This window comes from Paramacrobiotus metropolitanus, unplaced genomic scaffold (genome assembly GCF_019649055.1).
Source record: "Paramacrobiotus metropolitanus isolate TYO unplaced genomic scaffold, Prichtersi_v1.0 Parri_scaffold0000023, whole genome shotgun sequence".
Taxonomy (NCBI): Eukaryota; Metazoa; Tardigrada; class Eutardigrada; order Parachela; family Macrobiotidae; genus Paramacrobiotus; species Paramacrobiotus metropolitanus.
This window is the reverse complement of record NW_026570243.1, coordinates 86,431-99,333: the sequence shown is the minus strand read 5'-3', so window position 1 is coordinate 99,333 and position 12,903 is coordinate 86,431. Positions and strand designations below refer to the sequence as shown.

The window sequence follows — 12,903 nt, the reverse complement described above, 5'->3', positions numbered from 1 at the left end:
TACAAAAATTAGCAGTATATCCAGAAACGATAACGACTTTGAAAAATAGTAAATGGAGATAATTGTCGACGTACGAGCAGTAAGAACTGGAGAAATCCAGTAGCGTAGTTATCCATTCGGCACACTAAATAACTCCAGTAGTTACGAAAGTTTAAGTAATACTGCATAATAGGTAACTTTTCGTTAAATTCCAGCAACGGAAGCCGCTTTCCGTGACATCAGCACTGTTGCCACTGTACATCGTAAGTTAAGTGACTTGGTAGAATCCGTCTGCTTCTCAGGGACGCTTGTGCGGCCGGAACGGCTTAACGGAATGCCATCACAGGTCACCCGCCCAGGGGAAACCAGGGGAAATTAGAATAACGTTACAATAGTCCACGAGCAGCCTAGACGACAGACTTTATGACGAAGCGACTGATGATGATCCATGAATGTGTTTTTGCAAACGGTACAGGTTCGGCTCGCGGCGGAGTGATCTGGCCGTTGCCGATGAAAGAATTCTGGTGGTGCTACACCATATAAAACAACGACATCAGAGCAGTGCGTAAACCCTTCATGGTGCAAATAAAGAGAATGGGATCCATGAACATCTGCACATTATACAAAATTGCCAAGCCCGATATCAGTTCGCCGCTGACTTCCACAAAGTTAGCCACCGTTAATGTCAAAAACAGCGGTGTCCAGAAGACAGAGATACTCATAGTTAAGATTAAGAACACCACAGTCTGCCATTTTCGGGTGCTTTCCTCCGCTCGCAGACGCTGAAGGGGACCATTGCCGGCCGTCACCCTAGTGCGCCATTGTAACCGGCACAACACCAGAGGTGCTGTCAAAATAATTGTACTTGCGCTGACAATGTTGACGACAAAGATCAGCAATTCCCACACATGCAGAAACGGTGATTCTTCCGCATTGGGGTCACAATTGTCATAAACCTAATAAACGGCTTTCGTCACAACAATCGGCAAAGTCAGGGCGTGCGCCACTGTCCACACAGCTGCACAAACGAACACCGAAGCCTTCATGCTCTGGGCAACTCGATATAACAGTGGCGCATATAACGCGCAGATGCGGTTGAAGGCAATGGATAAATGGGATAATATCGGGATACAAGCCAACGTCCAGATACCGTAGGTGTACCAAATGCACCAGCTGGGCCCCAGCCACCATGCCGGGTACAGCCCAGCCACTATGTCGAGTAAGGCACCGGACAAAATGTACAGGATGTTACCCAAGAGAATATTGACCAGATACAGGTTGAACGAGGTCAGCAGTTCTCTGCGGATAAGAAAGACCAAAAGCACCACACTGTTGCATATCAGGGCGGCAATGGCAACGGCGCTAGAAGCCATGCTGCGGGTATCAAAAGTTGCTTTTACAGATACAGTGGCATTGGTGTTGGTTGTGTTCGAAACGGCGGCCATTACAACTGGATTGCTTCTAGTTTTGTCCTATTACTCGCAGCGATAAATAACTGTTCAGTCATATCCCGCCAGAAATTCGGCTGCAGTGACGGTTATTTGGGAAACAGTAAACAGCGCACGGAATAAGGCCACGAGTTGCCTGATCCTCGAGTGGCGATTAATAAATTATTTTAATCTTAACAGAAAACAAAATCTGATTAACATGATAATTCTTGTGCTGCTGTTCCCCTACTATAGTTAGCGATGACATATGCATGCTCAGAGTTTGGTTGCGCGGCGGTTTCTCCTCACTCTACAGAAAAGAAAGCGTGAGAACTGCTCGACGCTTCGAAGCACCAGCTGCAGCGGAAGTTTAATCCTCCTGCACCCAATATCCCGTATGCTGTATCCAATATCTTATACTTTGTCCAAGCGGAAGTGTATCCAACAGATACAACCATCCTGCATGCAACATTAGTTAGATTACTTCCACGCCCTAATCCCGATCAGCAATTTATTCCAAGAAATTCTTCTTCTTTGTAGTATCGCAGTTCTGCATTCATATGATATCCTTCCTAATTAATTCCACTGCTATATTGAGTTTACTGCTTTGGCTGATGAGAGCCGCACAATCAAATTTACCGCTAATTCGTTAATAAGCGTTACGAGGGATATGTCTGCGAGCAACTTCGGCGTACGATTTTTGGAGATTGAAGTGTGCCGGCATGGCCGAAGGTGCGCAATTGCAGCTAAGGTTCTCACCCGTGGGTACAGGTCACTCAAAGCCGGCCATCTTCCGCCGGTGCTCGGTATCTTCGCCTCCAAACAAACCCTTTCTCCGTAGAGGTTTGATCCCGAGAGCGTGTTGGATGTATTGCTCAACGAAGTTACTTTTCCAACAACCGGCGCGCTTGATTTACTTCTTTGGCAGCGATTGCGCAGCAGCTTCGGTCGCCGCTCCGATGCGAAATCTGTGTGTGTTAATCGGGCATGGTCCGGCTATGTCGCGTAGCCGCGACTACAGGATGCGGCCCGCCGCAGCGCGCATCGAGTTTTGACCGTTCTATATCAGAGGGACTGAGCCTAGTTGTCCGCCTGCCGGGCCCTTTGGTGGTAAAAGGCCGTGACGGCTCGTGTAGGGCAGACTTACCAGTTAGTAGCGGTGAGGGTAACTAATGCTCCGCCGCTGCCTTGGTCGGTTTTCGTCCGTTTCAGCGAGATAACGAGGGATCCTTCACCGACACACGTGGAGGTGGCGTCGTACGGAAGCCTGGTTTTGGGAGACGACTTCGCTGATGCGGGAGCGAAGGACGCCATGCATAAGGCTGTCGCGACCTAGCACATTACTGCAGAACCGCTCAGCACACATTGACAGCACACAGAGTACCACAATTCGTGGCAACTACCGGTATATGGTCACATCTTCCCCAGTGGGGAACCCAGTCACAAAAAAATAATTACAGCATCAGTAATAATACTAAAAAAGCAATTAAATTAACAAATGTTAAGCGTTTTCGGTTTCTCCACTGGCAACGCGAAGGTAATGCTTATTTCCTTTTTATGCGTTTGACTTTCTCACGTTTCCAATCTCATCCGGACTAATATCCGATTTGGTCTCGGCGTCCGCAACAGAGGCTGTTACCTCGCGGCTCGCACTGAACCTCGCTTGCTCGTGCATTATAGCCAATTCCGTCTCCGTATGCTGTGTTATGTTGTATTGCTGTTTACCCGTTCGTCGGTTCCACCAGCTATGCAACGGTTGTTTCAGTCGCAAAAAAACATTTCTGCATTAGCCATCTGTGAAGTTGTGAACCCTCGTTCGCGAAATTTTTTATAAAAAAATGGCGCACTTCAAATTATGTTTGACCAATAAAGCCCGGAAAAGTTTTTCTTTCCGTTTAACAATCAGCAAGGTGGTTCACATGTAGAAATCGATCAGTAACGTAACAAAAACATATTTAAAACACTGGTGGAAGTAGTTGCAAAGTACCGCTGTGCTTATTTTGTACGGAAGTTCATTACTCTACGTTTTATTTGGAGCTGGCATTTAACAACAATAATTATTATCAACCATTCTAAATACTGCGGTTCCTGTAGCCAGAACAAGCCACATATGAGCACCGTATTGAGCTGCAAATTAGTAAACATTCAGCAGACCGGCATCGTCGAATGTCAATAATTAAGTACCATGCCCACTACACGTGTCCATTTACTAGAGTTTAACGGGTACAAGACGCGGGTGAAAGCCGGCTTCCGTGTATAGCACGTCCTTCCGGTGCAGATGCTATTATAATCAAATTATGCTCGCAATTTCTTGAAGGACTCGTAGACTGGAACGATTGTTCAAATACCATGCACTATCGCGCGCAGCAGTCGTGAGGGGTCCACGTTTGGTGCAGATTAATTGCGATTGTGATGCATCAAAATCTGTGCTTTGAATCTTTGCAAATAGTAGGAAATACCGCTTGTCGGCAGCAGGATAACCCAAAGCCGGCTTTCTGGAATGTATTTTTGCCTGCAAAATAACAGGATGTTTGAACATAATCTATGTGTTTATTAAAACCGGTGAAGCATCAATAATCCAGAATTTGTCCACTAAAACAGCTGGAAAAAAGTTGAAGAAATTTATTAGGTCTTAAATTTTGTGATAGCTTCCAGTCCTTCCAGTTCAGATGCTATTATAATCAAATTATGCTCGCGATTTGCTCAAATACCTTTATGCGTAATAGCATCATTTAGTTTGAACTTATAAAAATCATTAATGTCTTTTTTTTTTGCTAAATGCAGTGATTATTTGCATGAGAAAGGCCAAGAAAAATCCGACAGCAACAGCATACTCAGTTACTCACTATTTCCTTGCATCAAATCGATTATCCTGACAAATATATCTGTATACATAATAATAATTATGATTAATAATAGTAAATTGGACTATCTCAAGATGATACGGTGTCATACCGACTATCATTGCATCGGTTGTTGGCTGACGACCAGATTTGGTCGCTTTATCCTGCCTGTGCACCATGTAGGCAAATATCTCTTCCAGTATCCAAAACTTAGGCAGAGTAACACCGGATCCAGCAAAGCCTGCAGACTGAACAGAGTATTTCCAACACTGCTTAAAGTCTCCAGTCCGGCTGGTGAAATGAAGCCAATCAAAATGTAATAAACCATGTTGGGAATCCAGCAGACCGTAACACATGCGGTCAGCAGTGTTAGGGCCACGAAGGGCCGCGAGCGCCCCATCTGGCGAGATGCAGATCTCGCTGACTTTCCAGTTCTTTCAGCGTAGCTGGTTACGGTGTCAATGCGGGAAGCGGCCAGCGTCCTCCGTCGCACAGCTTTCCATAGCAGCGCAGGATAACAAGCAGGAATAAGCAACTTGGGCACATCATACACAATTACGGTTATGAACATGTACCAGGTGAACTGCGCTGCTGGGTCCACCCAGCACCCTTTATCAGCTGGACTTTGGTAATACGTGGCGTCCACAATGATGCCGGGTAGTAAAAGGATATGCAGGTACAGGATCGTGCATAAACACAGCAGCCCAGCGACGATTGACGTGTGTCGCGCTTTATATGACAACGGCCAAAACAGTGCCCAACCGCGGTTGATGCTGATGAGTAGATGAATGTGCACGGTAAGGGCTGCGACAATATAGTTGCAGTAAATGTAAACCGTGCATGCCGCTCTCCCAATCGACCAGGAAGTGTACGGTGAAGGGACAATAATATTTAAAAGATTGGCTATTCCGACGTAGAGAATATTACTGCATAACAGTGCAATGATGTACACATCAAAAGGCCGTAGTTGTTTTCTCTCGCGCAGGAGAATGATAAGGACTCCACAGTTAAAAAGTAAGGTCACGAGTGTGGAACTGATTAGGCCGCGAGATAAAGAATTCTCGATCGCATGTCCCGTAGTTAAGGTTAAATTCGTCTCTGCTGAAATATTTAGCGAACAGTTACTGGGCATTTTGCCTAAGGTAACCAGTGCGGCACACTCCACTGTACGGGGACAATAAAGATTAAAACTGACCACACGCTTGTTAGCAACACAGAAATCGCTGTTACTGTAAACCTATAACTATGAGAAATGCAAGGTAACCTCCAGACCCTGTTTCGATTTCTCGAGAAGCATTAAACGCTTGTGGGCGTTCATTTTAAGAATTCTTTATTTGTCTATTGTCGCCTAGATGAGCGGATGTACAAGATTTCAGGTGATCACTAAATATAACACATGACATGCTCAAATTTCCGGCTATATTGCTCAACGAACGAGAGCAGAGTGTAGGAAGTTAATCCATACGCTGTAAAATAAAAGAAAATCTCTTTGGGATTCACATTATGACGGCAGTATTCATAATGACAGCGTTGAGGCACATGTGTAATAGGTCGCTGGCAAAAACAAGCGTTCTCTTCACAAGCAGCAAATGGGATTAAATGATGATCGATCTTGTTTCGAGTCTAAAGAGGTTGGAGCAAAAGGTATGTTATATTTTGTTAAATCCCAATAAATTATTCAATCACTCTGTAATTCCCAACAAATCGGTGGCAGTATCACTGGTTACGCTATTATTTCAACCTGATTAGTCACTAGAATAACTGATATACGCAACGTACAAAAGGATCCCGATATCTTCAAGGTCGACCGGTGGACACCACCATTACTTTACTACGAGGATCCACATAATTATTCACGGTGCCATGCTCTCACGTTCCTACAGAAGTCCAACCCAAATTCTAAGTAAGATGAGCAAACAGCTTTTTTTCGGACGCAGATTTTCAACGACGAGTTATCGAGATTTTTTAATTACCAATCATTGCCAGGTGACCTATGGCTAATAAAACACTCAGCACTCCCATAGTCAATGTAATCCAAGATATACCTGTAGATGTAATACGAGTACATGTAATGTACTACAAAACATCATGCAGATGTACCGTGCAGTACATGAGACAAGTTAGATAACAGTTTTTCCGACTTGGAAACATTAATTGCGGTTTGGATAGGGTGTGCTTCACAAGGTGTAAAAAAATAAAAAGGTTATAAGTAATAAAAAAACCATCCTTCAGTTATCGTTTGTTATTTGCACGTTTGTACTGTAAATGATCAAGTACGGTTGACGTTTTCCCCAACATTTCCGCAAAGCAAAATATTCTTTCAGGTAACAATCCGCTTTTTCAGCAGAAATTTGCGGTTTTATCTACGTGCTGACGCATTTGGCAGGAGTGACGATTTGCCAGTTTAAGGACTGAATATTAGTAGCTTTCATATCCGGAATATTGATTCTTGTATAAACCAGTACAAGTTCTTGGATAAACGTTAATGTTTGTAGCCGTAATGGGAAAAAGTCTCAGGAAAATGTCGGGCAGTGGATTGGTATTGCTTGGAGACATATTTCTTGACACAGGTTATAACAACTAACTTGTCCAGTTAAACCTCCTCTGAGCAGAAACTGCCCGTTTCGCACGTTGGCATTTGTATTTTATTACATTGCTTTACTGGCCTTGAAATGGCACACAAAGAAGCAAAAAACATTTACCATTTGAAATGATATCAAAACGTTCATAATACTGTGTTCTATAATTATTTTTATAAAAACGCTGAAGAAAAGAGAAGCCAAACGCCTAAGAAGGCACCCAGTTTCAATATGCTTCAATACGTAGAAGCACCAGTTATTGCACCGGCGATTGGTTTACGGCCATTCTTGGTCGCTTATTCCAGCCTTTCCAAAACGCAACAATAGAACTCTTCAAGTTGCGAAAACTTAGACACAGCATTATCGGGTCTAACATGGCCTGCAGACCAAACAGTGTATTTGCCACGCTGCGAAAAATATTCAGACGGGCTGGCGAAATGAAACTAACCATTATATAATAAACCATGATCGGAACCCAGCAAACCGTAACGCATAAGGTCAGTAGCGTCAGCACAACAAATGGCCGTGAACGCCTTTTCTGACGTGATGGGGCGTTCGCTGATATCCCGGCTCCTTCAGTGGCGCTGGTTGCCGTATCGACCCGAGAATTAGCTAAGCTTCTCCATCGTATCGTTTTCCATAGCAGCACAGGATAACAAGCAGGTATAAGCAATTTAGGCACATCATACACAGCAACCGTCACGAACACGTACCATGTGTACTGTGCTGTTGTATTCACCAAACAATTTTTATCAGCCGGGTTTCGATAGTACGTGGCGTCCAGAATTATTCCAGGCAGGAGTAAAATATGCAGATAAATAATCGTGCATAAACACCGCAGCCACACGAGGGCAGAAGTGTGCCGTGTTTTATATGACAGCGGCCAAAACAGCGCCCATCCAAGACTAACGCTAATTAACAAATGGATGTGCACCGTAATCGCGGCCACGACATAGACGCAGTAAATGTTCATTGAGCAAGCGGCCCTGCCAGCTGAATTTAAAGTATACGGTGAAGGGACTATTTTTAAAGGATTGCTTATTCCAACGTAGACAATGTTACTGCATAAGAGTGTAATCAGGTACACATCAAAAGGCCGTACCTGCTGTCTTCCTTGCAGCAAGACGACAAGAACTCCACAGTTAAGAAGTAAGGTCACGAGGGTGGAGCTGATCAATCCGAGGGACAGAGGGCTCTCGTTAGTTAACGTTAAATTCATTATGACTGCGGAAAAATTATGCGAAATATTATTCTTCATTTCGTCACACCGGGCAAATGCAGTTTTATCGGTCAAACGATTATATTAAGAGCACAAGCATGAAATCCGAGCGCTAATTAACACTTGGTTGTTAGCAGACTGCATTATAATTAGACAACACGAAAAGTAAATCAAAACTGCATTTCGATTAATCGAAAACCAGCAAATGCGTTGATCGTGTCTGTCTCTAAAATTCCTCACTTGTCTAATTGTCGTGCAAAATCACGGGTGTCCACAACTCACATTACAGTACGAGCACAGGTTTCCAGCCCAGTTGATCGGTGAGCAAGGGCGGAAAACACCAGGCTTCCGGCAACCTATACAAAAGAGGAATGAATTAATTTGGACTCCAGACCGTGACAACCGTAATATTAACAGCGGCACTGACGCGCACTATACCGCGTCCAATTACAGCATAATGCAGTGTTCAACGCCTGCGAGGTCTGCGGCCCGGCAGCTACAGATTAATTATTGCAACCTCAACTAACCTTCGAAGTAACCGGCAGGAGTCAAAAACAAGCATTCTTTCAATAAAATGAGAAGGGGAGAGTCAAGAGCGATCGATGCTTGTTTTGAAATCCAAGCGGCGAAAGCAAAAGGAGTATGTATGCAATTCTAATCAGAGAATATTACAATTTAATCTTTGAGGGAAACACTGGTCCCGCCATTCTAAAGTATTAATATACTATTTCCACTAAGCCATCGACTGGAAGTAGGCCAGCCAGTCAGTGTAAAATAAGCTTACTCGTTACAATTATACAACCGTGTTTTATTACTCGTACACTAGATTCAGGAAAAATCAATGTTCCTTGTACCTAATTCAAGAGCACAAATTTAAAGGTCACTCGTGACATGAAAGAGGTGCAGCGATGGTTTTGACAGTTTTCACAATTTCAATTAAACCGAAAACAATATCACCAAATGAAAACCTGAAATTATATCACGGCTGCAACAAGGGCAGGTGTAAGCTGTTGGACCAAATTTATGGTACGATTTATTCTTTCTACTCACAGAACAGCCGTTAGTGTCTTTTTGCGCATGCCGTCCACGCATGTAGCCATATATGTCGACGTAACAGATTGGTTTGCGTATCTTTCTATCTACTCGTAGACACTCGTATTTAATGGGTTAAAGAACAACACAAATGTTACAATGACTTTGACATTACACAGTGATATAGAAAAGCCTTTTCCAATTTCCAGCTTTACCAACCCTCATTCGGGAAAATTTTTAGTTAATGCCCGGTTTGCATGACAGAGAGGCAGAGAACAAGTGCAAAAGATCAGCTTGTACAGACAAATAGATTTGCGCACCAAGAAAAATACATCAAGAAAAATACAGTTTACCAATAACTCAAAAAGTACCATGTGTCGGAGGTTATGGCAACGACTGCTGGTTTTTGGCCTTTTTTAACCGATTATCCCAGGCTTTCCACAACGCAACCATGTAGCTGCTCAGACCACGAAAACTTAGGCAGAGCAATACCGGGTCTAGCAAAGCCTGTAGACTAAAAAGGGTATTCGCCACACCGCGAAAAGCGTCCAGCCTGGCGGGCGACACGAAGCCAGTCATTATATAATAAACCAAGCTCGGAATCCAGCAAACGGTGACACAAATGGTCAGCAGCGTTAGCGCAACGAACGGCCGCGAACGCCCTTTCTGACGGGACGAAGCGTCTGTTGATCTTCCGTTTCCTTTAGTGTCGCTGATAGCTGCATCAACTCGAGAAATAGCCAGTGCTCTCCTCCGTATCGCTTTCCATAGCAGTAGAGGATAACAAGCCGGAATAAGCAACTTGGGCACAGCATACACAGCAACGGTTACGAACATACTCCAGGTGAACTGCGCCGTGGAATTCATCCAACATCCTTTCACAGCTGAAACTCTATAATAAGTGGCGTCCAGAATTATTCCAGGCAACAATAAAATATGCAGGTAAATGATCGTGCCAAAGCATAACAGCCAGGCAAAAGCGGTAGTGTGACGCGCTTTATATGACAGCGGCCAAAACAAGGCCCATCCGCGGCTGATGCTGATGAGCAGATGAATGTGTACCGTAATGGCTGAGATGACGTAATTACAGTAAATGTTAACGGTACATGTCGCGGTTCCAATCCACCATGACGTATACGGATTAGCAATTTTCAGAGGGTTGTTTATGCCGACGTAGGAAATGTTGCTCAATAACAGCACAACGATGTATACATCGAAGGAAGTTTTTTGTCTTCGTTCACGCAGAAGAACAGCAAGCACTCCGGAATTAAACAATAGAGTCACGACTGTAGTACTCACCAGGCCGAGAGAAAGTGACTGCTCACTTGTCTTCGCCGTAAGCAACGTTGAATTCTCTAACACTGCCAAAAGATTCAGCGAAATATTACTGGTCATTTTTGTCGCAGCTGCGTGACCACAAGAGTATCCAGTTCAGTGCGGGAACTAAAATACGCCCCACTAGGCAAAAAGACAGGTTCAAAGATTTTTAAAAAAAGCTTTGATGCGTTGCTGTACGAGGTGGCAAGAAAAATGAGTGAGCTTAAAAAGTATCTCTCTACAGTATACTGGTTGTGGTTATATTCTTGGGTGAGCTGCAAGCACTGTAATTGTGTACACCCAGTATCCGTTCAAAATGATCCGTGAAAGAAGTACATGATAGAGGTGGATGGCTCGATGGTTTTACACTGATTTGGTAATCGGCATCACCCCTTATTACCGAGCCAGATTGAGAGACATTTGAGACATCCTGTACACGGTAATTCTTGTCCTGCGTTTCGGGAACTCCCAAAATCATGGCGTCGTTTCAGCTTGGATTGCCTTAGAACCGCTTGTATTCGAAAACGAGCCGTTATTAACAGGAAAAGAAAGAGAACAACCGGTAATTGATTTTTGTTTTTCAACCCTTTTACCCTTTCATTTCAAAGGAGACTGATCTTAGCGGAAACTGCTGTGGGTAATACGACACTTTCGGAAAAATTAGCAGAAAAATTTAATCAGAACAAGGGACAATCTCGGTAACGAGCAACGTAAAACTCCACATTGACTGCCACAACAAAAAAGATGATGTTTATCATGTTTACCACGTTGTCAATCAGAACTAAAATGCTATTATTATTATTCTTGATTCCAGCATTCGACTGCTTAACTTAAATGTGAAGTACCGGTACATTGTTGGCAATAGCCAACTGCCTGTTTCACCGTGCTGTATGAAACATCTCACAATATCGGTGTCTGCGCTTGAGTCTGTTGCAGGTAACACTAGATCCTCCGAGCGTCTAATGAAACATCCATGTCCCATAAAACCGGCCCCAACGACTCTCTGTGGAATAAAGGTGACCACTGACCACAAATCCTATGTCAACACCCTCGTCTCCATCTGGAATGAGCTTCCTTTGCCGCCGATAGCCTATGTCACATTAACAGCCTTTTCCGAAGCCCTGGAAACCGTGAAGTTGAATGAGCTGCCATCGACTAAAATTTTAAAAACTAACCGTTCCTCAGAATACCGCTTATCTGTTTTCTCTTGTGTTTGGTGTAAATTGGTTCTATTAAGAAACTGTTACATAATACCGTTGCGATTTATCGTCAGTTGAAACCGAACAGAAAGGCGATTACGTGCGTAAGTGTCCTTGCTTTCCTTTTTCCCACAGTTTCTTTTGAAAATTTTACTTTTGAAAATTAATGAATTTAACTTTGTGTGGGTTTTGGTTTTATGCATCGACCCCAGCGCGATCGTCTCCCTCCCTTTATTTCAATAAGTAGCATCAACTGATCGCAACCGAGTTACGAATGTTCTTTTCCGCCTATGTTCGAATGTTACTGCATGCCGCCGACAAGTTTTACCTACATAGTACATACCATTGTTGGTTTTGCGCTTAAACTTCTTAATGTTTCATCTCTCTACTTTGTTTGACTTCTGTGTCTGTAGCCTAGAGGGAGCAACTGCTCCGTGCAAAGGACAATAAACTTCCATTATTATTATTATATATTGCATGAAATATCTAACGCCCCGTTATTTGCACAACATTTTTAGAATAAATAATGCAGCTATTTCTTAGGATTCGTATATCGGTTGAACAACAAACTTAAACAAATTTAAGTAAGCCAGGGGTGTTGCTGCATTTCGAAATACAATTATTGTAAACGTATACATCCACAAAACCAAAACAAAATTAACAAAGCAACATTATTGTTTTATCCAATTATCGGTGTAATGGGATCCCCTTTTTTTGCTCTTCATTCACATACAATTATTTGAAGTGATTAGTGTAATTCCTTACACAAATACATTTTTACATAAGTGTATGATTTATACGAGTAAATCACAATCGAATACTGTATTGAATGCCAATGAATGGTGCAATATACAGTACTTTTTTAGCCTCGTATCGTTCAGCAAGCTGACAAGTCGGCTAGTGTGCTCGGTTTAAACCGGCGGCATGTGACAATGGATTTTAACTTCGAAGTACTGTATGTATTGTACGTAGTACCAACGTAGTACCAACCAACCAATGCTTGAGAGTATTCTTCAGTGTATTGGATAAAGCGGCTCAGTGCGAGACTGCGAGTACAGTATCATCGCACTCGTACATTGAATATAATGCGTTCAGACGGTGTACTGAATGCCGTAGCTAGAGGGCAGAGCGAAGCCACTGTCCGACGTGATAATTTTTTATGCACTGCGAGTCTCACCAGTCAGCACGAGTACGATACCTTGTTAGCCGCTTGCAACATCCTATGAGTATCTCCTAACCCAATAAAACTGTATTGCATTTTTTTAAACCAATCTGAAAGCTAATATTCATACTTCGACGTATTTTATT

General features: G+C 43.2%; 1 protein-coding gene across 1 annotated transcript; it reads right to left on the bottom strand.

The window, feature by feature from the left end:
- Positions 1-509: 509 nt before the first annotated feature.
- Positions 510-3,081, bottom strand: LOC129587002 (uncharacterized). Its single transcript, XM_055480577.1, has 4 exons — positions 2,983-3,081; positions 2,554-2,738; positions 1,008-1,341; positions 510-935 (listed from the first exon to the last, which is right to left on the bottom strand). Exons 1-4 carry the CDS (start codon positions 3,079-3,081, stop codon positions 510-512), a joined length of 1,044 nt encoding a protein of 347 aa, XP_055336552.1.
- Positions 3,082-12,903: the final 9,822 nt, after the last annotated feature.

What these genes read in the sequence shown, in the direction of transcription:
- LOC129587002 (XM_055480577.1), bottom strand. Translation starts at nt 3,081, where the DNA reads ATGCACGAGCAAGCGAGGTTCAGTGCGAGCCGCGAGGTAACAGCCTCT. An exon ending in GTCCGGATGAGATTGGAAAC is followed by an intron (nt 2,739 to 2,982) that starts GTGAGAAAGTCA and finishes GTAATGTGCTAG; the next exon opens with GTCGCGACAGCCTTATGCAT. An exon ending in GCATGAAGGCTTCGGTGTTC is followed by an intron (nt 936 to 1,007) that starts GTTTGTGCAGCT and finishes GCCGTTTATTAG; the next exon opens with GTTTATGACAATTGTGACCC.